The following is a 23,276-nucleotide window of genomic DNA, read 5'->3' on the forward strand; positions in this document are numbered from 1 at the left end:
GCAGGGACTGTCTTTCTTCTATGTTTGTGCAGCGCTGCGTACGCCTTGCAGCGCTATAGAAATGCTAAATAGTAGTAGTAGTAGTAGGCTCTCTTGAAGAGATGTGTCTTCAGAGATTTGCGAAAGTTGCTTAGATTGTCCATAGTTTTTAGAATAGGCCCCGGCACCGACCCCTGAGGAACTCCACTACTCACCTTCTTTTCCTCCGAGCGGATTCTATTTACCACTACCCTCTGCCACCTGTCGGTCAACCAGTTTCTTATCCAGTTCACCACTTTTGGTCCTAAGTTCAGCCCTTTCAGCATATTCACGAGTCTTCTGTGGGGGACCGTATCAAAGGCTTTACTGAAATCCAAGTAGATTACATATAGCACACGTCCTTCATCCAGTTCTTTGGTCACCCAGTCAAAGAAGTCAATGAGATTCCTTTGGCAGGATTTTCCTTTGGTAAAGCCATGTTGCCTCAGGTCCTGTAACCCGTTGGCTTCTACAAAGTTAACTATCCTTTCTTTCAGCAGCAACTCCATTATTTTTTCTACCACTGACGTGAGACTTACCGGTCTGTAGTTTCCCACTTCTTCCTTTTCTCCACTTTTGTGAAGAGGGACCACATCCGCTCATCTCCAATCTTGCAGAACCTCTCCCGTCTCTAAAGATCTATTAAATAAATCTTTAAGAGGTCCCGCCAGGAGCTCCATTAGCTTCCTCAGTTTCCTGGGATGTATCCCATCTGGCCCTATAGCTTTGTCCACCTTCAGATTCTCCAGCTGTTTATAAACTCTTTCTTCTGTAAACAGCGCAGTATCTACTCCATTCCCAGATATTCTCTTGGCAGCCAACCGTGATCCTTCTCCAGGATTTTCCTCCGTGAATACTGAAGAGAAGTAATTGGTTTTAATGAAGGCATCCCATAACTGCTTAGCAGGATTTGAGAGAAGGTAGCATACCACAATGTGAGGGAGCAGGGGGCAGTTAACTTTAAGACTAATACTTCTGAATAAAGAATATCTGCAGTAGAACATTCAGTTTAAGTTTGTAAATTTGCTTGTTCTTTTATTTCTTGTTAACGCTCTGAAAACTTTCAATAAAATATTGAGAAAAAAAAGAAACCAACAACTTAATATTGCAAGTTCAAATTGAGACAGTGTGAACATTTTTATTTGCCATGCATAATAATTTAAATAGTATAGTGTGTGAACAAAAGGTGCAGATTTCTTTAAAGTGGAGGATTGGCCTAGTGGTTAGGGTGGTGGACTTTGGTCCTGGGGAACTGAGTTCGATTCCCACTTCAGGCACAGGCAGCTCCTTGTGACTGGGCAAGTCACTCAACCCTCCATTGCCCCATGTAAGCTGCACTGAGCCTGCCATGAGTGGGAAAGCGCAGGGTACAAATGTAACAACAACAAAAAAAGAGTAAACCACCAGATTTCCTTAGCAGCTCACATACCTGTCCATAGGCTCTGTTGTCCAATTCTGTCATCTCTGTCCAAGCACTAAGAAGAAGAGTGAGGGCAAATTCTTCAGCAGAGTCAAAGAGATCATCAAAGGGTGGATCAAGTTTATAATGAATTTCTGATTTTACTGTCTGCGTTACACCGGTATCCATGGTAGCAGCAGGAGCAAGATATGTGGCATAAAGGAACTAGAAGAAAAGATAAGCAATTAGGGAAAACAGACATCATTCATTATATAATTTTTGTTACTGATATAACTAGATTACTTATCAAGTACAACTTGATGATATAATGCATTTTTATATTATTCTGGTATTAGAGTCAAAGGTTTAACTAGAATATCATTATATGGTATAGATTTTATAAATAACTAAAATTATTAGCATAAAGAAGCTAATGAAAGAATTGCATATATGTAGAGGTTAATTTTATAACAAGTCCTCTAGGTAAGGAGACTAAGAAGGCATCTATTGTGAGTCTATTTTATAAAGAGACGTGGAGGGGCATAATCGAAAGGGACACCCAAGTTTTGCTGAGGACATCCTTGCAAAACGTCCCAATGGAGGGGAGGGGAAACCCATATTATCAAAACAAGATGGACGTCCATCTTTTGTTTCGATAATATGGTCGGAGACGCCCAAATCTTGAAATTTAGGTCGTCCTTAGAGATGGTCTTCCCTAGACTTGGTCGTTTCTGATTTTCTGCGATAATGGAAGCCAAGGACGCCCATCTCAGAAACGACCAAATGGGAGGAGCCAGCATTCATAGTGCACTGGTCCCCCTGACATGCCAGGACACCAACCGGGCACCTAGGGGGCACTGCAGTGGACTTCATAAATTGCTCCCAGGTACATAGCTCCCTTACCTTGTGTGCTGAGCCCCCCCAAAACCCACTACCCACAACTGTACACCACTACCATAGCCCTTACCATAGGCGCTGACTCCGTGGGTGCTGTGGGTGCTCGAGCACCCCCAATGGTTTCACCCACCCAGGCAGGGGGCGCCACTTACCCCTCCAGCTCCGACGTCGCAGCAGCTACGCAGCGTCAGTGAAAGCGCTGCCTGCTAGCCTTCCCTTCGCTTCACTCGTTCGTTCCCTCTCAGTGTCCTGCCCTCGCAGAAATGATGTCAGAAGAAGGCGGGACACTAAGAGGGAACGAACGAGCGAAGGGAAGGCTAGGGGGCAGTGCTTTCACTGACGCCGCGCAGGCTCAGCTGCTGCGACAGAGGTAAATTTAAAAGATTTCGAGAAGATGGGCGGGTAGGGCAGGTGGACATGGGAGTGGGAGGGCAGGGGGGAGAGAAGCATTGATCGATGGATCTGGATGGGAGGGTAGGGCCCAGGGAGAGCGGAAAAATTGCTGTACAGGGAGGGGAGGGAGGAGAATTGCTTGAGATGGATGGATGGAGGTGGGCAGGGGACAGAGGAGCATGGATGGATATGGATGGGAGGGCAGAGCCCAGGGAGAGAGGAGAAAGTGCTTGATATGGATGGATGGAGGTGGGCAGGGGACAGAGGAGCATGGATGGGAGGGCACGGCCCAGGTAGAGAGGAGAAATTGCTTGATATGGATGGATGGAGGTGGGCAGGGGACAGAGGAGCATCGATGGACATGGATGGGAGGGCAGGGCCCAGGGAGAGTGGAGAAATTGCTGGACATGGAGAGGAGGGCAGGGGAGAGAGGAGAATTGCTGGATATGGATGGATGGAGGGAGCAGGGGAGAGAGGAGCATCGATGGACATGGATGGGAGGGCAGGGCCCAGGGAGAGTGGAGAAATTGCTGGACATGGAGAGGAGGGCAGGGGAGAGAGGAGAATTGCTGGATATGGATGAATGGTGGGGGGCAGGGGAGAGAGGAGGACCCAGCTTTTACTTATGGATATAGAGCAAGAAATGAAGAAGAAAGGCAGAAAGTAAAGAAATAAATGGAAAGGAAGCCCTGGAAACAGAGTTAAGAGGACAGATAGCAGCAGAATCAGATACTGGGCCAGCATGATCAGAAAAACAAAGTCACCAGACAACAAAGGTAGAAAAAAATCATTTTATTTTCATTTTAGTGTTTGTAATATGTCCACTTTGAGAATTTACATCTGCTACACCTGCTGTCTTATTTTGCAATGTATAGCAATGTGTTTCTTTCTGTTTGTCTGGTTAATTTCAGGTTAATTTTTGAAGAATTTGAAGAGGGGCTATCTCTGTTCTGCATGTGTGACTGCAAGGCCAAGTGTCTGTTTGTTAGATTCTGAGATTTTGCTAACACATTATTTTTCAGAGTTGGCAAGACTGTCTGTTCTCGTATGCTAATTTGGTTTGTGTCATTTAGAGTATAATGGAGCTGTAACAGCTTACAGAAATTATTTATAATGAAAACAAAAAAAAACCACAAGTTATTTTTCTTCTATACTGGTGTAATATTTTCAATGACGCCATGGCTGGTAAAAGGGGTAGGAGTGGAGCCATAGTGATCCCACCCGTGGATGGGTAGGGGCGCCGACTAATAGGCTGCAGGAGGGTGCCAGAAACCCTAGGACCGACTCTGCACCTGCCGGAAGTTCCCTTCCCAGCCAGCCCACCTGCCCGGTGCCCGCCCTCTTCTCCCTCAGTTCTCCGCCGGTCCGTCCTCACCTTCCTGCGTGCCACCCAGAATTTTAAAACTCATCTTACCTCGGGGTCCCGGCGGTAGCAGTGAAAGGCGAGCAGGCTCGGAGCTTCAGCCTTCCCTTCTCTCTCAGCTCTGGTCCCACTCTCATTTTCTGTTTCCGCAAGGGCGTGACCAGATCTGAGAGAGAAGGGAAGGCTGAAGCACCGAGCCTGCTCGCCTTTCACTGCTGCCGCCGGGACCCTGAGGTAAGATGAGTTTTAAAATTCTGGGTGGCATGCAGGAAGGCGAGGACGGACCGGCGGCGCACTGTTGTGGGAGAAGAGGTCAGGCTGAGGTTGGGACTGGCACTCGGAGGAGGGGGGCCTGGAACTTGGAGGGGGAGGGAGGGAAGGGGAGGGAGGGGGTGGGGGAATGCACCACCTGTTAAAAAAAAATTCAGCACCCCCAATCATTTTGAAAAGTTGGCTCCTATGGCCCTTACAGGTGAAGGGGGGCATCTAGATGTGGGTACAGTGGGTTTGTGGTGGGTTTTGGAGGGCTCAAATTTACCACCACAAGTGTAACAGGTAGGGGGGGACAATGGGCCTGGGAATGCCTGACTGAAGTGCACTGCACCCACTAAAACTGCTCCAGGGACCTGCATACTGCTGTGATGGACCTGAGTATGACATTTGAGGCTGGCATAGAGGCTGGCACAAAATATTTTTTAAAAATTTTTTGAGGGTGGGAGGGGGTTAGTGACCACTGGGGGAGTAAGGGGAGGTGATGCCCGATTCTCTCCGGTGGTCATCTGGTCAGTTCGGGTACCATTTTAAAACAGGACCAGGTAAAGTCGTCCAAGTGCTCGTCAGGGACGCCCTTTTTTTTCCATTATGGGTCGAGGACGTCCATGTGTTAGGCACGCCCAAGTCCCACCTTCGCTTCGCCTCCAACACGCCCCCCGTGAACTTTGGTTGTCCCCACGACGGAAAGCAGTTGGGGACGCCCAAAATCGGCTTTCGATTATACCGATTTGGGCGACCCTGTGAGAAGGACGCCCATCTTACGATTTGTGTCAAAAGATGAGCGTCCTTCTCTTTCGAAAATGAGCCTGATAGGTGTCTATGGAACCGTTTTACTAAGATATGGTAACATTTCAGCTTTGCATGTCCTAATGCAGGACTTTCCTGCTCACTAAGGAACTGTTCTAATGTAGGTCATGCACTAATGTTGCCTAGTGGTACCTGCACAAAGTTAACATGGGAGCACTTTCCACCTCCTATTTAGCAACCACTAATTGTTCTCAAGTTAACTCTGCATTAACCAGTTAATACACGCTAATGCAAGCTGTTATGTCTGGGAATGTGAGCCCTTGTGCCCCGACTGAGCACGGCGAAGATGGAGTGACACCGCACTCGGTCAGGCAGCCAGACAACCCCTAGCTTCACCTGGGAAGCGACTGTCGTTCCCCGGGAGTTGAGACCCAGGTGTAGGCAGCTACCAGGACTTCCAGAACCGACGGGGTTGCATGGCCACTGACCCGACAGGCAGAGAGAGCAGACACCGTCCAGGAGTAAAGGAATCAGCAGCGCAGCGAATAGTCAGAGAAACAGTCCGAGGTCTAGGCAGGCAGCAACACAGCGCATAGTCAGGCAACAATCCAGGGTCTGGTACACAGGAATCACAGGAACAAAGATAGCCGGCTATAGAACATAGATGTAGACCACGACCTCTAAGCACTAGAAGCCGAAGCATGGAAGGACTGGTGGCAGGGCTTTAAATAGTGTAGGAATTAGGCTCAAACATGTGCAGCTGTTCCAAGATGCCTGCCCCCATCAGAGGAGATGCTCTACGCTCAAATATGGGTTTCCTTCCTGCAGCTGCCCAACTTCAAGATGGCTGCCACAACCTGAGACGCCCATCTCCAAGATGGCCGCCCTATCCTACATCCAAGATGGCCGCTGCATCCTCGAATGCCCATACCCTGCGCAAGCAGGCTGCACCTCTAGAGGAGTGTAACAGAGTGTAACACAAGCACACTAACTGGTTAATGCTTCCAAGCCCATTCTCTGCCTATTAAATTAGCTGCCTCCCATAAAACTGATATAACATAGATCTCAGCAGTGCCACTCACTGGATTTAGTTGTTAAACCAGTAAGACTTATGTACCCACCTCCTCATCTGTCCTTGGTGTAGATATTTTACATTTCAATTACTACTTGTTCAGTTATTAATACAATTCTATTCTAATGAAACTTTAATGAGTGACACCGCTCAGGTCTATGCAGTGGCGATCCTAGGTCGGCTGCCACCCGGGGCGGATCGCCACTGCACCCCCCCCCGGGTGCAGCGGCGTCCGTCCCCCCAGGGTGCAGCACGACACCCCCCCCCCCCGGTGCAATGACACCCCCCTCCCTGGCACATCAAGCCCCCCCCCCACCCCCGGGTGCATTCTTGGCTGCTGGAGGGTGCAGAGAGGAGGAAGTAACCTGTTCCGGGGCAGAGGGAACAGGGAACCAGCGGAGCCAACAGGCGCACGGTTGCTCTCTGCACCCTCCAGCAGCGTGCACCCAGGGAGGACCGCCCCCACCGTCCTTGCTACGCCGCTGGGTCTATGGTATACCAGAATTAATTTAATGGATCATTGTGAGCCTCCTGAATGATTGTTGCATATATACATTGGTATTATTACTGACATTCTTTGTCTATAACACACCACCTGCAAAAAATATTTTTAAAAAATAGTTAACTCCCTTATATGTTGTGTAGCCCCGCGCAGCGCATACCAGGATGCACTGGGCAGGGCTGGGCGCCGCCATTTTTGCGGCGTCGAAGGAAGAGGAGGGAGGCAGGCTGCATCCCTCCTCCAACCAAGGTAGGGGGGCGGGCACCGGGCAGGCAGAGAGGGAGGGTGGGCGTCGGATCGGATGGCAGAGTGGACCCTTGCCAATGCTGGGGGTTGGGGGGGAGGCTGGCGGTCCAAATGCCTGTGCCTAAATTAATGCACAGAGGAACCCTATTCTATGATTATACGTGTAACTCAAAACTATTCTCCTGATCCGCCCCAAACCACCTATGACCCTCCCATTTCTGTGCCCAATTTTTCACATGTAAATTTTAGGCACGGATCACAGGCCTAAATTTATGCGCTTAAGTCCCAATTAAATTTAATTAGTGCCAATAAGGGAAAATTAGGTTCTTACCTTGGTAATTTTCTTTCCTTTAGTCATAGCAGATGAATCCATTACGAATGGGTTGTGTCCACCTACCAGCAGGGGGAGATAGAGAGCACTGAAAATCATAGTGCCTCTTGGCCAGCTAGCTCCATCTGCTTCTCAGTATTTGAAGCTTCCAAAGCAGCGTTACACCGCAAAGTAGAATAACATGAACTTTCCTCACAGCGAACGAACGCCCCAGAACAGAAGCAGTAATTCAAAGGAGGGACGAACTCAACCTCCTGTAACAGAACAGAAATCCTGAAGACTGTTTTCCAACTTCTCCCAATGAGGGAACATATCTACAGGAAAAACTGAACCCAAAGCAGCATCAATCAATCAATCAATCAATCAATCAGGGCGGGCTCATGGATTCATCTGCTATGACTAAAGGAAAGAAAATGACCAAGGTAAGAACCTAATTTTCCCTTCCTTGTCATCAAGCAGATGAATCCATTACGAATGGGATGTATCAAAGCAATCCCTAGATAGGGTGGGAACAGGCCACACCACGCGCCAGCACTTGTGCTCCAAAATGCGCATCCCTCCTGGCAGCCACATCCAGCCTGTAATGTCGGGCAAATGAGAGCTTAGAAGCCCATGTCACTGCACTGCATATCTCTTGAAGAGAGAGTGCTCCAGTTTCAGCCCAAGAAGAGGAAATCGCTCTTGTGGAATGTGCCTTAAAGGCTTCAGGCAGAGGCCGGACAAACAGCAGATATGCTGAAAAAATAGCTTCTTTGAGCCAACGAGCCAGAATAGCTTTAGACGCTGGAGACCCTCTGCGAGTGTCCTGTTTCTACTGTTTTTCTGTTGGTGAGCCCTCAGGTTCCCTAAGGCCCCGCAAGGCCCCAGAGGACAGCCGAGCACCCCGAATCTTCACCCGCGGCGACCGCCGTTCACCGAGGGTTGAGCCCTCAGCTGCAGGCGGCCAGCAGGACTGCTGGAACCGCGGGGTGACGGCTGACCTGGCTGGTAGTCAGCATGCAGTCTTTAAGGGAGGACTAGCAAAGGCGGCTAGTACTCCGAGAGGGAACAGTCGCTGGAGAAAGGCTGGCAAGAGCGGCCAGCACGTGGTAGTCTATGGAAGAGCGCTAGCCGGACGACTAGCGAGAGTCACAGTCTCTGAATGACGGCTAGCAGGACGGCTAGCCAGCCACTGTCTCGGAAGGAGGGCTAGCAGGACGGCTAGCTGAAGAGGAACACTGTCTCTGGAGTTGGCTAGCAAGGACGGCTAGCTGAAGAAGACACAGTCTCTGAAGGGGGCTAGCAGGACGGCTAGCTGAAGAGGAACACTGTCTCCGGAGTTGGCTAGCAAGGACGGCTAGCTGAAGACACAGTCTCTGAAGGGGGCTAGCAGGACGGCTAGCTGAAGAGGAACACTGTCTCTGGAGTTGGCTAGCAAGGACGGCTAGTTGAAGACACAGTCTCTGAAGGGAGCTAGCAGGACGGCTAGCTGAAGGGGAACACTGTCTCTGGAGTTGGCTAGCAAGGACGGCTAGCTGAAGACACAGTCTCTGAAGGGGGCTAGCAGGACGGCTAGCTGAAGAGGAACACTGTCTCCGGAGTTGGCTAGCAAGGACGGCTAGCTGAAGAAGACACAGTCTCTAAAGGGGGCTAGCAGGACGGCTAGCTGAAGAGGAACACTGTCTCCGGAGTTGGCTAGCAAGGACGGCTAGTTGAAGACACAGTCTCTGAAGGGGGCTAGCAGGACGGCTAGCTGAATAGGAACACTGTCTCTTGAGTTGGCTACACTCCGCGATCCCCTGAGTCGGCTTCTGACGAACGAAACGGAAGCACTGGACCGCTTCCGTTTCGTGGTTTAAATCCCCGCCCGTCCTTCGTCTCCCAACAGCTGTAGCCAATCCCCTTGGCCCAGGCAGGCAGAGGAGGCCGGGATTGGTCCACCTGCCCGGTGGGCGGAGTCTCCTCGTCGAAGCGCCAATCCGGCGCGAGTGGGCGGTGCTGCTTCGCTGGTCCTGCTCCTCCAAGGAGGCCGACGACGCCGGCGCCGCCATCTTGGCCGGCGTGTCTCCTTCTCCGAGGCCGGCGCATGCTCCCAGCGGATCGCCGGCCTCGGAGCAGCCCGCGGCAGCGCCGGCCCTGTCGGCGGCTTCTCCTCGCCGTCCCGGGCCCCGCGGCTGCCACTGGTCCCCGCCCGCTACTGCGGGCCGCCAGGTAAGAGCCCAGGACGGGACAGTATCCTCCCCGGATGCCCCCTTCTCCCTGGGCCCGGGTTTGGAAGGATATCGGGCGTGGAAGGCTTTAACCAATTCTGGAGCATGTACATTCGCGGCGGGTTCCCAGGAGTTGTCTTCGGGACCAAAATATCTCCAGGCCAATAAATAATACAGCCTTCCCCGCCGCTTCTTTGAATCTAGCACCTCCTCTACTTCGTACTCCGGATCTGGAGTAACCTCGAGAGCTTCATCCTCGGATTGGTGAGGGTGCCATTTGGACCCACGAAATTTCTTCAATAAGGAGATGTGGAAGGCATTGTGTACTCGTAGGGTCCTTGGTAACCGCAACCGGTACGTTACTGTTCCAATTCGTTCTTGGATAGCAAAAGGTCCAATGTACCGAGGTCCCAGCTTCCGGGAGGGCACCCGAAGTCTCAGGTACTTTGTGCTTAACCATACCTTTTGCCCCGGCTGGAGTACTGGGGCGGATCGCCGGTGGCGATCTGCAAAGATCTTATTTTTGGCAACTGTTTTCTGTAGTTGTTCCCGAGCCATCTCCCAGACCTTCTGCAGATCCGCTAGGGTTTGGTCCCCCATGGGGGTTAAAGCTGGAGAAGGGAACGGCCCTGGAAGCCGAGGATGTCGTCCGTATACCAAGAAGAACGGAGAGTGTCCTGAGGATGAATGGTCACTCTGGTTATATGCAACCTCGGCCCATGGAAGCAGAGAGGCCCAGTTATCTTGACGTTTGTTGACAAATGCCCGCAAAAATCCTTTCAATGTTTGATTAATCCTCTCGACCATGCCATTGGTTTGGGGGTGGTAGGCGGATGAAAGGTGAGTCTCTACCCCCAAGCCCGTGCACAAGGCTCTCCAGAAGCGGGAGGTGAATTGGGGTCCCCGGTCACTGACGATCCGACTGGGCAGCCCATGTAACCGAAAAATGTGCTGAATGAAGGACTGTGCTAGGGAGGCCGCCGATGGAAGGCTCGGTAAGGGAACAAGATGAGCCATTTTCGAGAAACGGTCTACCACGACCCAAATCACGGTATGACCTCGGGAGCGGGGGAGGTCAGTGATGAAATCCATGGATAACTCCGTCCAGGGAGCGGTCGGTACGGGTAGTGGTTGCAGATCCCCTACGCGAGGCCCAACTAGTGGCTTAGTCCGTGCACACACAGGGCATGAAGTAACAAATTGGAGAATATCCCGCCTCATGTGCGGCCATTGATACTGCCTAGCGATGAACCGGAGGGTCTTCTGATACCCGAAATGCCCGGCCCATTTAGATGAGTGCCCCCATTGCATTATTCTTCCTCGGTCGGCAGCCGACACCAGCTCCTTAGTCGGCGCGACCTCCCCTGTAGCCGCGCTGAGACATGCTGGATTTAACATAGGGTGGACCTCCTTGGTCTCCTCAGGAACTTCAAATGCTCGGGAGAACGAGTCCGCCGGGGTATTCTGAGAAGCCGCCCGAAATACTAACTGGAAGTGAAACCTGGCAAAGAATAACGACCATCGGGCCTGTCGGGGATTTAACCGCTGAGCCTCTTGAAGGTACAGGAGATTCTTGTGATCAGTGATTACCGTAAATCGGTGCTCCGCTCCCTCCAGCAGGTGCCTCCACTCCTGCAGGGCTAATTTCAGGGCCAAGAGTTCTCTGTCCCCTACCGTATAATTCCGTTCTGCCGGGGAAAATTTAAGCGAGAAGAAGGAGCAAGGTTGACACCGGCCTTCGGGGTTGACTTGCGAGATGACCGCCCCAGCCCCCAAGGCAGACGCGTCCACTTCTACAATAAAAGGTTTCTCTGGATCTGGAGCCAGCAGGATGGACGCTGAATTGAAGGCCTCCTTTACCTGACGAAAGGCCGCTTGCGCCTCTGGCGGCCAATCCCGGACCCTCGCGTTCTTTTGGGTGAGCGCCGTCAGCGGGGCTGTCAGTTGGGAATACTGAGGGATGAACTGGCGATAATAATTCGCGAACCCCAGGAACCGTTGCAGTGCCTTCAATCCCAGCGGTTGTGGCCACTCCCGAATCGCCCGGAGTTTGTCCGGCTCCATCTGTAGGCCCCCGGGTAACAGAATATGTCCTAAAAAGGGTAATGACCGCTGATGAAAGGCGCACTTACTGAGTTTAGCGAATAGGCGAGCCTGTCGTAACCGGTGCAGCACTGCGCGGACGTGGCCCGTATGCTCAGCGGGGTCCTTGGAATAAACCAGGATGTCATCCAGGTATACAATCACCGTGGAGTTCAGCAAATCCTCAAGCACATAGTTGATAAGTCGCTGAAACACCGCAGGGGCATTACAGAGGCCGAACGGCATCACCCGATACTCGAAGTGTCCCTCGTGGGTGTTGAAAGCTGTCTTCCATTCGTCCCCTGACCGGATTCGAACTAAATTGTAGGCCCCCCGCAAATCCAACTTAGTAAACATCTGTGCTCCTTGTAGTCTGTCAAAGAGCTCGGGAATGAGCGGAATAGGAAAGCGATCTTTCACTGTGATGGCATTTAACCCCCCGATAGTCTATACAGGGCCTCAAGGATCCATCCTTCTTGGTGACGAAAAAGAATCCCGCCCCAGCTGGGGACGTAGAGGGCCGGATGAACCCTCTCCGCAGGTTCTCCCGGATGTATTCTTGCATTACCTTGGACTCTCCTCGGGACAGGGTATACAGTCGGCTCCGAGGTGGCATGGTGTCCGTCTTCAGATTAATGGCACAGTCGAAAGACCGATGAGGCGGTAGCACCTCTGCTTCCTTTGGATTAAACACATCCGCAAAGTCTCTATAATCCATAGGCAGAGAGCCCAGCTCCCCCCGTCCCTCACCGGGCACCATATTTAATGCAGGACAGCTGCCAGTCCGGCCCTTACAACAGTTCTCCTGACAGGAACTGCCCCAAGCTTGGATACTTCCCCCGGTCCAGTCGATAACAGGATTGTGACACCGTAGCCACGGCAATCCTAGGACCACTGGGTGAATGGTCCGGGACAGCACCAGGAATTGGACTTCTTCCCGGTGATCCTCCCCCACCTGTAATCCCAACAAGGGGGTGATCTCCGTGACCGGCTGGGGTAGAGTAGTTCCTTGGATGGAGGTTATTTGCAGCGCTGGCCTCCGCGGGAGCGTAGGCCAGCCCATTTGCTGCAGCAGTTCGAGCCCGATGAAATTACCCCCGGACCCAGAGTCCACCAGGGCCCGGGTCTGGATCGTGGCCTCTTGCCAACGTAACATTACTGGCAGTGTTATCAAGGAGTCCGGTAGGGGAGCGGAGTGCCCCAAGACCCCTCCTCTCAGGGCGCCTTGGGGGAGGTGTTTCCCGGCCGGACGGGACACGTCCGGATGAAATGTCCAGCCTCACCACAATAGAGGCACAGCCCGTTCGACAAGCGCTTCTTCCTGTCGGAGGGAGCTAGCCGTTGCCGGCCCATTACCATCGGCTCTTCGCCATCCTCCTTGGAGTCCCGGTTCCCATGGCGAGGGGACGGCCCTTTGCCCGTCCGGGACGTTCCCCGCGCCCACTTCTGCCGCTCCGCCCGGGCTCTAGCTCGCTCCTGGAACCGGGTGTCCACTTGTATACAGAGCGAAATCAGGGCATCCAATTGTCCTGGGACCTCCCGTCCAGCCAATTCGTCCTTGATCCGTTCTTGTAAGCCTTCCATAAAGATGGCCATCAAGGACTCCGGATTCCAACGCAGCTCCGTGGCTAAGGTCCGAAACCGAATGGCATAATCGGCCACCGTCCCTTCTCCCTGGTGAATCCGCAGCAGTTCCGACGCCACGGAGGATGGTCTGCCAGGAAGGTCGAACACCATCCGGAAACGGCGTTGAAATTCACTGTAGTCATCCAAGATGGGGTCTTGTTGTTTGTTTAGTGTGGCCACCCAGGCCTGGGCTTTCCCTTCACAAAGGCCCATAATGTAGCCCACTTTACTTTGGTCCGAAGCAAATGCTTCCGGTTGCATCCGGAAAGCCAGGTTGCACTGGTTGAGGAACCCCCGACAACCTCCGGGGGTCCCATCATATCGTGCTGGTTCAGGGAACCGAGGTCCCGTGCGGAACCCTCCCAATCGGGGAGCTGCTGCGGCCCCCTGGACTGCAGCGGCCTGGTTCTGTACCTGAAGCGTAGACAGTTGAGAGCAGACGTTCTGGAGTGCCCCAGACAGGGCGTTCAGCTGCTCCTGCTGCTGCTGAAGTACCTTGGCCAGGTCCCGTAGATCAGGTTGCGTCGGCGAGCTCATGGCTTCCGTTTCCTGTCCTGTTTCTACTGTTTTTCTGTTGGTGAGCCCTCAGGTTCCCTAAGGCCCCACAAGGCCCCAGAGGACAGCCGAGCACCCCGAATCTTCACCCGTGGCGACCGCCGTTCACCGAGGGTTGAGCCCTCAGCTGCAGGCGGCCAGCAGGACTGCTGGAACCGCGGGGTGACGGCTGACCTAGCTGGTAGTCAGCATGCAGTCTTTAAGGGAGGACTAGCAAAGGCGGCTAGTACTCCGAGAGGGAACAGTCGCTGGAGAAAGGCTGGCAAGAGCGGCCAGCACGTGGTAGTCTATGGAAGAGCGCTAGCCGGACGACTAGCGAGAGTCACAGTCTCTGAATGATGGCTAGCAGGACGGCTAGCCAGCCACTGTCTCGGAAGGAGGGCTAGCAGGACGGCTAGCTGAAGAGGAACACTGTCTCTGGAGTTGGCTAGCAAGGACGGCTAGCTGAAGAAGACACAGTCTCTGAAGGGGGCTAGCAGGACGGCTAGCTGAAGAGGAACACTGTCTCCGGAGTTGGCTAGCAAGGACGGCTAGCTGAAGACACAGTCTCTGAAGGGGGCTAGCAGGACGGCTAGCTGAAGAGGAACACTGTCTCTGGAGTTGGCTAGCAAGGACGGCTAGTTGAAGACACAGTCTCTGAAGGGGGCTAGCAGGACGGCTAGCTGAAGAGGAACACTGTCTCTGGAGTTGGCTAGCAAGGACGGCTAGCTGAAGAAGACACAGTCTCTGAAGGGGGCTAGCAGGACGGCTAGCTGAAGGGGAACACTGTCTCTGGAGTGGCTAGCAAGGACGGCTAGCTGAAGACACAGTCTCTGAAGGGGGCTAGCAGGACGGCTAGCTGAAGAGAAACACTGTCTCCGGAGTTGGCTAGCAAGGACGGCTAGCTGAAGAAGACACAGTCTCTAAAGGGGGCTAGCAGGACGGCTAGCTGAAGAGGAACACTGTCTCCGGAGTTGGCTAGCAAGGACGGCTAGTTGAAGACACAGTCTCTGAAGGGGGCTAGCAGGACGGCTAGCTGAAGAGGAACACTGTCTCTTGAGTTGGCTACACTCCGCGATCCCCTGAGTCGGCTTCTGACGAACGAAACGGAAGTACTGGACCGCTTCCGTTTCGTGGTTTAAATCCCCCGCCCGTCCTTCGTCTCCCAACAGCTGTAGCCAATCCCCTTGGCCCAGGCAGGCAGAGGAGGCCGGGATTGGTCCACCTGCCCGGTGGGCGGAGTCTCCTCGTCGAAGCGCCAATCCGGCGCGAGTGGGCGGTGCTGCTTCGCTGGTCCTGCTCCTCCGAGGAGGCCGACGACGCCGGCGCCGCCATCTTGGCCGGCGTGTCTCCTTCTCCGAGGCCGGCGCTTGCTCCCACGGATCGCCGGCCTCGGAGCAGCCCGCGGCAGCGCCGGCCCTGTCGGCGGCTTCTCCTCGCCGTCCTGGGCCCCGCGGCTGCCACTGGTCCCCGCCCGCTACTGCGGGCCGCCAGGTAAGAGCCCGGGACAGGACAGTGAGGACCTGACAACAAAACAAAAAGGTGATCAGAGGTCCTGAAAGCATTTGACATGCACAGATACTGCAACAGAGCCCTTCGCACACCTAGAAGGTGCAATTGCAGAAATGGGTCTCGACAGGACAGCGCCTGGAGCTCAGACACCCATCTCGCCGATGTAATGGCCACCAAAAAGACCGTCTTTAGGGTCACATCCTTCTCCGAAGCTCGCCTAAGCGGCTTGAAGGGTGAACACTGAAGGGCCTTTAAAACTAACCCCAGGTTCCAGGCCAGACACGGAGCCCGCACGGGAAGACGGAGCCAAAGCACCCCTATAAGAAACCGTGTCACCTCTAGATAAGCAGCCAGGGAGAGGCCAGCCACCTTCCCCTGAAAACATGCTAAGGCTGCAACTTGAACATGCAGGGAATTATAGGCCAAGCCTTTTTGTAAACCATCCTGCAAAAGGTCAAGTATCGGCGAGACAGAAGCCCGTAACTTCAGATACAATTGGCCACAACCACAGTAACGTCACTTGTTCATATATTTCCTTAAATTGTATGTTCCATTCAAATTGAGTTTCTTTCTTTTATTCTTCTCACTACAATTTTTGTAACATTATTGTGTCCAAAAAATGTTTTTTGGTAATCTTTGACCTGTGGTCCTTCACTTCCTCTATTTAGTTTCCTGTGCACGTCACAGCGTTTTTTCAGCGTCCTCAGAGATACGAGACTGTCAGATTGACTTCATGTAAGTCCCAATGCTTACTGCACTTGTCTCCGTTTTTGTAAATTTTGGAAGCTGATTTGCTGGTTCATTTATGCAGAAATATCTCTCCAGCTATTTAATGATGGTATACCGTAGTATTGACACCAGTATCGGATATACACAACATCTGTTTGACACATTGTTGCTCTTAGCCATTATGTTCTATCTTAAGTCGCAGATGCAACATCATATATATATATATACTGTATATATATATATATATCCTTTATAGCAATGTTTATTCATCTTCCAACCGATATACGATACACTCATGTCATAACGTTTGTCTAGCGCTGAGGTACAAGTATACCACACATTTGTTTCCGGTCTTGCAAACTTTGTAGCTGTATGCTGGTTCGACTATAAGGGCAGCCTTATATTCGACTTAGACTTTAAAGAACGTCCTTTTAGCTATTAAACTATTATATTGTGACCAGTATTGTTTACATATAACATCTGATAGACACATTGACATTCTTAGCCACTATGTCCTGTAACAACATTAACCCTTTTTTTTTTTGTTATTTTAGTTTGTTAGTGATATACGGTATATTCACATTTAGGTCAGCACCTTGTTTGGCATCTCTGATCAAGCTGTTTTTCAATATAGAATCACGATGATCTTCTGCACATGTGAGTCCTTTTATATAAATTTGTTATTCACTATTTTCACTATTTTTTTATTTTTTCATTTTACCATTTTTGTGTTTTAATTTCTCCTTTTATCCTAATATTCTATTTTACATGTATATTTCTATATTTTTGTTTTTCAGTTATGTCAAAATATATTGACCTAAAAATATATTGACTATACAGTGAGAGTAAAGAACTACTGTGTAGGTGGGTGTCTTATGTTTTATTTCCTATTCATGTAATAGAAGATATGGTTTTCATAGGCTCTCTACAACAATAGCTCTTTTATTCAATTATAATCATTTGTATAGAACTAGGATACATTAGTGTCTCACTCATTCAGTTATTTATGTTATGTACATTTAGACAACATAGTAGTCATTCATAGCTAACAGCTTTAGAATGCATTGAGTATCCAGTTTTAATTAATTAGTCATCATAACTGCAGGATTTAATTCGTTTTACATTTTTCAGTTTATATATATGCTACCTTTAATATTTGTATTTATATTTTACGTGGCACTTACTCATTTATTTATTCATGTATTTAGTTATTATAACTGTGGGATATTGATGTCATATCTAATTCATTTTTAGTACATATTTTTCTTTTTATATTAATGTGCATTTTAACGCATAATATGAATATATACACACATATATATGTAACCTCTGACAACATGTGTTTTTAATCTGTAAATTTTTTATTTGCTATATTATTTTTCTTGTAGCCCCTGAAGCAGCCCTGTTGGGCGAAACATGGCCTATGTCAGGCTGTTTTTTGTTTTTTTTTTGTTACATTTGTACCTGGTGCTTTCCCACTCATGGCAGGCTCAATGCGGCTTAAATGGGGCAATGGAGGGTTAAGTGACTTGCCCAGAGTCACAAGGAGCTGCCTGTGCCTGAAGTGGGATTTGAATTCAGTTCAGGTATACTGTTTGTGTACATATATTTAAATTAGTTTTTACTAATAAACTACGTTTTTCCTGTTAACGATCTGCTTCATTTATTTTCCATATTACACTATATTACAATCAACAAACACATACACTATATACATACAAGACATAAGAGGAGGGAGATGTAGATACCACAACAAAAATCATCCACAGAACAAAAAAATGGAGAAACAAAAGGTACAGTGAGGGCTAAGGTGGGGGGGGGGGGGGGGGGGGGGAGTAAAAAAAAAAATAGACTCTCAAGTAACATATTCTGTTAAAGCCTACCTAAACAACCAAGTTTTCAAAAAGACTTTACATTTAGGTAGTGAAGATTCATTGTGAAAATCCAGTGAGAGCAAATTCCAAAGTGTAGGGGCCACACAACAGGAAGTGGATTCTCAGGACAACAGAAAAAAACAATGTTCTCAAAAAGGAACTACCAATTGATTACTGCCAGAGAGCAGAGTGATCTTTGTGTCAATGTGGGAAGAGAAGAGAACTAAGATATATGGGAAGACCATAAGCAAGAACTTTAAAAAACAAGAAGTGGTATTTGTACTGAATCCAATATTGAATATGTAATCAGTGTTGTTCATGTGAAATTTTCTTGCATTGTAAATCAGTTTCACTGCAGTGTTTTGGAGGTGTCTAAGTTAATAGAGCAGGACATCAATAACAGCAGCACTGCAATAATACAGGCAATTAAGAATTAATGCATGGATTCAAGTTTTCAAAGCATTAGTTTCCAAAAATGGTCTTCTCCAGCTCATACACCAAAGTGCTTTCTCTCTAGCATTGGCGCCCCCCCCCCCGGTGAAAATGATCACTCACCACATGCCACACTGACAGGAATTGTCAGCAATATTCTTTGGAACAAATTGCTATACATTGCAAAATAAGATAGCAGATGTAAATTCTCAAAGTGGACATATTCCAAACACTAAAATGAAATAAAATGATTTTTTTTCTACCTTTGTTGTCTGGTGACTTTCTTTTTCTGATCATGCTGGCCCAGTATCTGATTCTGCTGCTATCTGTCCTCTTAACTCCGTTTCCAGGGCTTCCTTTCCATTTATTTCTTTCCTTTCATCCTTTCTTCTTCATTTCTGGTCCTCAGCTTCTGCCTATTTTCTTCATCCATGTGCAGTTTTTCTCCTCTCTTCCTTTTCCCTCATTTCATCTCCTTCATCTCTCTTCCTTCCCCTCTATGTCCAGCAATTTCTCCTCTCTCCCTGAGCCCTGCCCTCCCATCCATGCTCCTCTGTTCCTTGCCCCCTCCATTCATTCCTATCCAGCAATTCCCCTCTCTCCCTGAGCCCTGCCCTCCCATCCATGCCCATCTATGCTCCTCTGTCCCCTGCCCCCTCCATTCATCCCTATCCAGCAATTCCCCTCTCTCCCTGAGCCATGCCCTCCCATCTATGCTCCTCTGTCCCCTGCCCCCTCCATTTATCCCTATCCAGCAATTCCCCTCTCTCCCTGAGCCCTGATCTCCTATCCATATCCATCCATGCCCATCTGTCCCCTGCCCCCTCCATTCATCCCTATCCAGTAATTCCCCTCTCTCCCTTCCATGAACCCTGCCCTCGCATCCATGCTCCTCTCTCCCCTGCCCTCCCGCTCCCATGTCCCAACTGCCCGCCCTCTTCTCCCCCCCCAACATCCCTTTCCTTTTTCTTTCTTTTAAATTTACCTCCGTCCGGCAGCGCAGGCGCAGCGTCAGTGAAGGAGGCAGTGCTCCCGACTTGTCTAGCCTTTCCTTTGCGCAGTGTCCCGCCTTCTTCTGACGTCATTTCCTTGATGTCAAAAGAAGGCAGAACACTGAGCGAAGGGAAGGCTAGACACAACGGGAGCGCCGCCTCCTTCACTGACGCTGCGCTGCCGGATGGAGGTAAATTTAAAAGAAGAAAAAAAAAGGAAAGGGATCTTGTGGGAGAGAAGAGGGCAGGCAGTTGGGCAATGGGAGCGGGAGGGCGAGGTAAGCATGGTGTGGTGGCGCCCCCCAGAGGACGGCGCCCCCCTGCCGTGCTTACCCCGCTTACTGTGTTGGCACGGCCCTGGGCTCTGTGCTGTCTACCCTCGCCCTTGAGGTGTGGCATCTCTCTCCATTACTTTGCCCCCCCACCCCCAGCTGTTTGGCATTTTTCCTCCCCCCAGGGGCCTTTTAAACTTACTCTAGATTGCTACAGCAGCAGCACTGAAAATGGACAGCCTCTGGCCAGTTCACGGAACCTTCCCTAAGCCAATCCTGCCTCCTCTGATTGTACTTCCTTTTTCCAGCAGGGGGTGGAACAGCAGAGGGGCTTGCAGCCTAGCCAGAGGCAGCTAAGTTTGCAGTGCTAATCCTGCTGTCGGTGACCTAGAATAAGTTTAAAGAACCCGGGGAAGGAGAAGAAGGGAAAATGGTGCCAGGGAAAATAGTGGAAACTATTATAACAAATACAATTACAGAACACATAGACAAACATGGTTTAATGGGATAGAGTCAGCATGGGTTCAGCCGAGGGAAGTCTTGTCTCACCAATTTGCTTCATTTTTTTGAAAGCACAAATAAACATGTGGATAAAGGTGAGCCGGTTGATGTAGTGTATCTGGATGTTCAGAGAGCTTTTGACAAACTTCCTCACGAAAGACTCCTGAGAAAATTAAAAAGTCATGGGATAGGAGGCAATGTTCTGTTGTGGATTAGGAATTTGTTATTGGACAGAAAACACAGGGTAGGGTGAAATGGCCATTTTTCTCAATGGAGAAGGGTGAATGGTGGAGCGCTGCAGAGATCTGTACTGTTACTGGTGCTATTTAACATATTTATAAATGATGTGGAAAATGGAACAATGAGTGAGGTGATTAAATTTGCAGATGACACAAAGCTATTCACAGTTGTCAAAACACAAGCGGATTGTGAAAAATTGCAGGAAGACCTTAGGAAATTGGAAGACTGGGAATCCAAATGGCAGATAATTTAATGTGGACAATGCAAAGTGATGCACATTGGGATAAATAATCCAAATCACAGTTACCTGATGCTAGGGTCCACCTTAGGAGTCAGAACTCAAGAAAAAGATCTAGGTGTCATTGTAGACAACACACTGAAATCTTCTGCCCAGTGTGTGGTGGCAGCCAAAATGGCAGACAGGATGCTAAGAATTAATAGGAAGGGATGTAAAATACTACTACTAATAATAGTATTTCTACTGCACTACTAGATATAAGCATATGCTATATGCAGGTATTTCTCTGTCCCTAGAGGGGCTCACAATCTAAGTTTTTGTACCAAGAATATTATAATGCCTCTGTATCGCTCCTTGGTGTGACCTCATCTTGAGTTTTGTGTTCATTTTGGTCACCGTAGCTCAAAAGATATAGCAGAATTAGATAAAGTTCAAAGAAGAGCAACCGAATTGACAAAGGGGATGGAACTCCTCTCGTATGATGAGCGGCTGAAGAGGTTAGGGCTCTTCAGCTTGGAAAGAGACTGGGGGGGGGGGGGGGGGGGGGAACATGATTGAGGTCTATAAAATCCTGCGTGGTGTTGAGCAGGTAGAAGTGAATTGATTTTTCACTCTTTGAAAAAGTATAAAGACCAGGGGACACAATGAAATTACATGGAAATACTTTTAAAACAAATAGGAGGAAATACTTTTTCACGCAAAGAACAGTTAAGCTCTGGAACTCGTTGCTGGAGGATGTAGTAACAGCAGTTAGCGTATCTGAGTTTTAAAAGGTTTGGATACGTTCCTGGAGGAAAAGGCCACAGTCTGTTATTGAGATGCACATGGGGGAAGCTACTGTTTGCCCCAGGATTGGCAGCATGGAATATTGCTACTAATTGGGTTTCTGCCAGGTACTTGTGACCTTGATAGGCCACTGTTGGAAGCAGGATACTGGGCTAGATGGACTATTGGTCTGACACAGTATATGGCTATTCTTATGCTCTTACGTTCTTATGATGTTGGGACTGGAGAGCTGGGGGTAAGGGAGAGACCTAAATAATGCCAGGACCTGGCAAGGGAAGGAGGAAGAGGGACAAACACTGGATCCACAGGGTGGGGGAGAAGAACCGCAGGGGTAGGGAGAGAGAGGAAATTATGCTGGGACCTTCAAGGGAAGGAGGGAGTGGAAGAGACACTGGGACTATGGAGTGGGGGTGGGGGAAAGGAGATAGGGATACTTTATTTTATTTATTGGGATTTTGCTGAATTGCTGAATTCCCAGAGAGGAGGAAGGAGGGAGAGATGCTGGACCATGGGAAGGAGGACAGGAGCAACGGGAGAGATGCTGGACATAGGGAGGGACAGGGACATAGAGGGGTGATGCTGGACACATGGGTGGGACAGATACACAGAAAAGCAATGGTGGACACATGGGGGGATAGGGTCACAGAGAGATGATGATAAACACATGAGGGGAGATAAAGAAACAGAAGGGCAATGCTGGATGTGACAAGAATAGGGACAAAGAACATAAGAATAAAAGAACATAAGAGTAGCCATATTGGGTCAGACCAGTGGTCCAACTGGCCCAGTATCCTGTTTTACAAAGTGGCAAAGTCAGGTCACAAGTACCTGGCAGAAACCCAATTAGCAGCAAGATTCCATGCTACCAATCCTACTACTACTACTACTACTATTTAGCATTTCTATAGCGCTACAAGGCATACGCAGCGCTGCACAAACATAGAAGAAAGACAGTCCCTGCTCAAAGAGCTTACAATCTAATAGATTCAATCCTGGGGCAAGCAGTTGCTTCCCCATGTCTGTCTCAATAGTAGACTATGGACTTTTCCTCCAGGAATCTGTCCAAACCTTGTTTAAACCCAAATAGGCTAACCGCTGTCACCACATCCTCCAGCAAAGAGTTCCAGAGCTTAACTATTCATTGAGTGAAAAAATATTTCCTCCGATTTGTTTTAAAAGTATTTCCATGTAACTTCTTCAACTGTCCTCTAGTCTTTGTACTTTTGGAACAAGTAAAAAATCGATTTACTTCTACTCGTTCTACATCACTCAGGATTTTGTGGACCTCAATAATATCTCCCCTCATCTGTTTCTTTTCCAAGCTGAAGAGCCCTAACCTCTTTAGCCTTTCCTCATACAAGTGAAGTTTGATCCCCTTTATTATTTTTGTCGCTCTTCTTTGAACTTTTTATAATTCCGCTATATCTCTTTTGCGATACGGTGACTAGAACTCAACATGGTGGGAGGATAGAAGCAGGGACACAGCAGAAATATTGGACAGGATGGACAGCAATGCAGAGGAACATGGAGAGAGAAGGAATGTCAAACGGCAAGAGAAGACAGAGGAAAGCAGAAACCAAGAGACTGGGACCAATATGATCAGAAAAATAAAATGACTAGACGTCAAAGGTATAAAAAGGAATTTTATATTCTGTTTATTGATTAGAATATATATATATATATATATATATATATATATACACACACACACACACACACACACACACACACACACATATATATATATATATATATATGGGGGACCAGTGTACTATAAATGCTGGCTCCTCCCACGTCCAAATGGCTTGTATTTGGATGTTTTAGACTTTGATGTCTTTGGTTTCGAAAATCACCAAAAATCAAACACGTCCAAATCTAAGGACGTCCATGGTATTTTCAAAACCAAAGATGGACATCCATCTTTGTTTGAAAATGACCTTCTCCCCGCATCCAAATTTGAACGTTTTACAAAGACGTCCAAATTCCAACTTAGACGTTTCTTTCAAAAATGCTCCTCAAAGACTCCTA

At 49.2% G+C, this 23,276-nt stretch overlaps 1 protein-coding gene across 1 annotated transcript in view; it reads right to left on the bottom strand.

Annotated features, from left to right (window-relative positions):
* The window catches only part of RGS22 (regulator of G protein signaling 22), a 399,161-nt gene that overhangs the window by 114,598 nt on the left and 261,287 nt on the right, over positions 1 to 23,276 (bottom strand). The window contains exon 15 of the mRNA XM_030217260.1: positions 1,448 to 1,642. Within this exon, the coding sequence (XP_030073120.1) occupies positions 1,448 to 1,642 (195 nt within the window). The remainder of the gene's footprint in view (positions 1 to 1,447; positions 1,643 to 23,276) is intronic.

This window comes from Microcaecilia unicolor, chromosome 1 (genome assembly GCF_901765095.1).
Source record: "Microcaecilia unicolor chromosome 1, aMicUni1.1, whole genome shotgun sequence".
NCBI classification, from domain to species: Eukaryota; Metazoa; Chordata; class Amphibia; order Gymnophiona; family Siphonopidae; genus Microcaecilia; species Microcaecilia unicolor.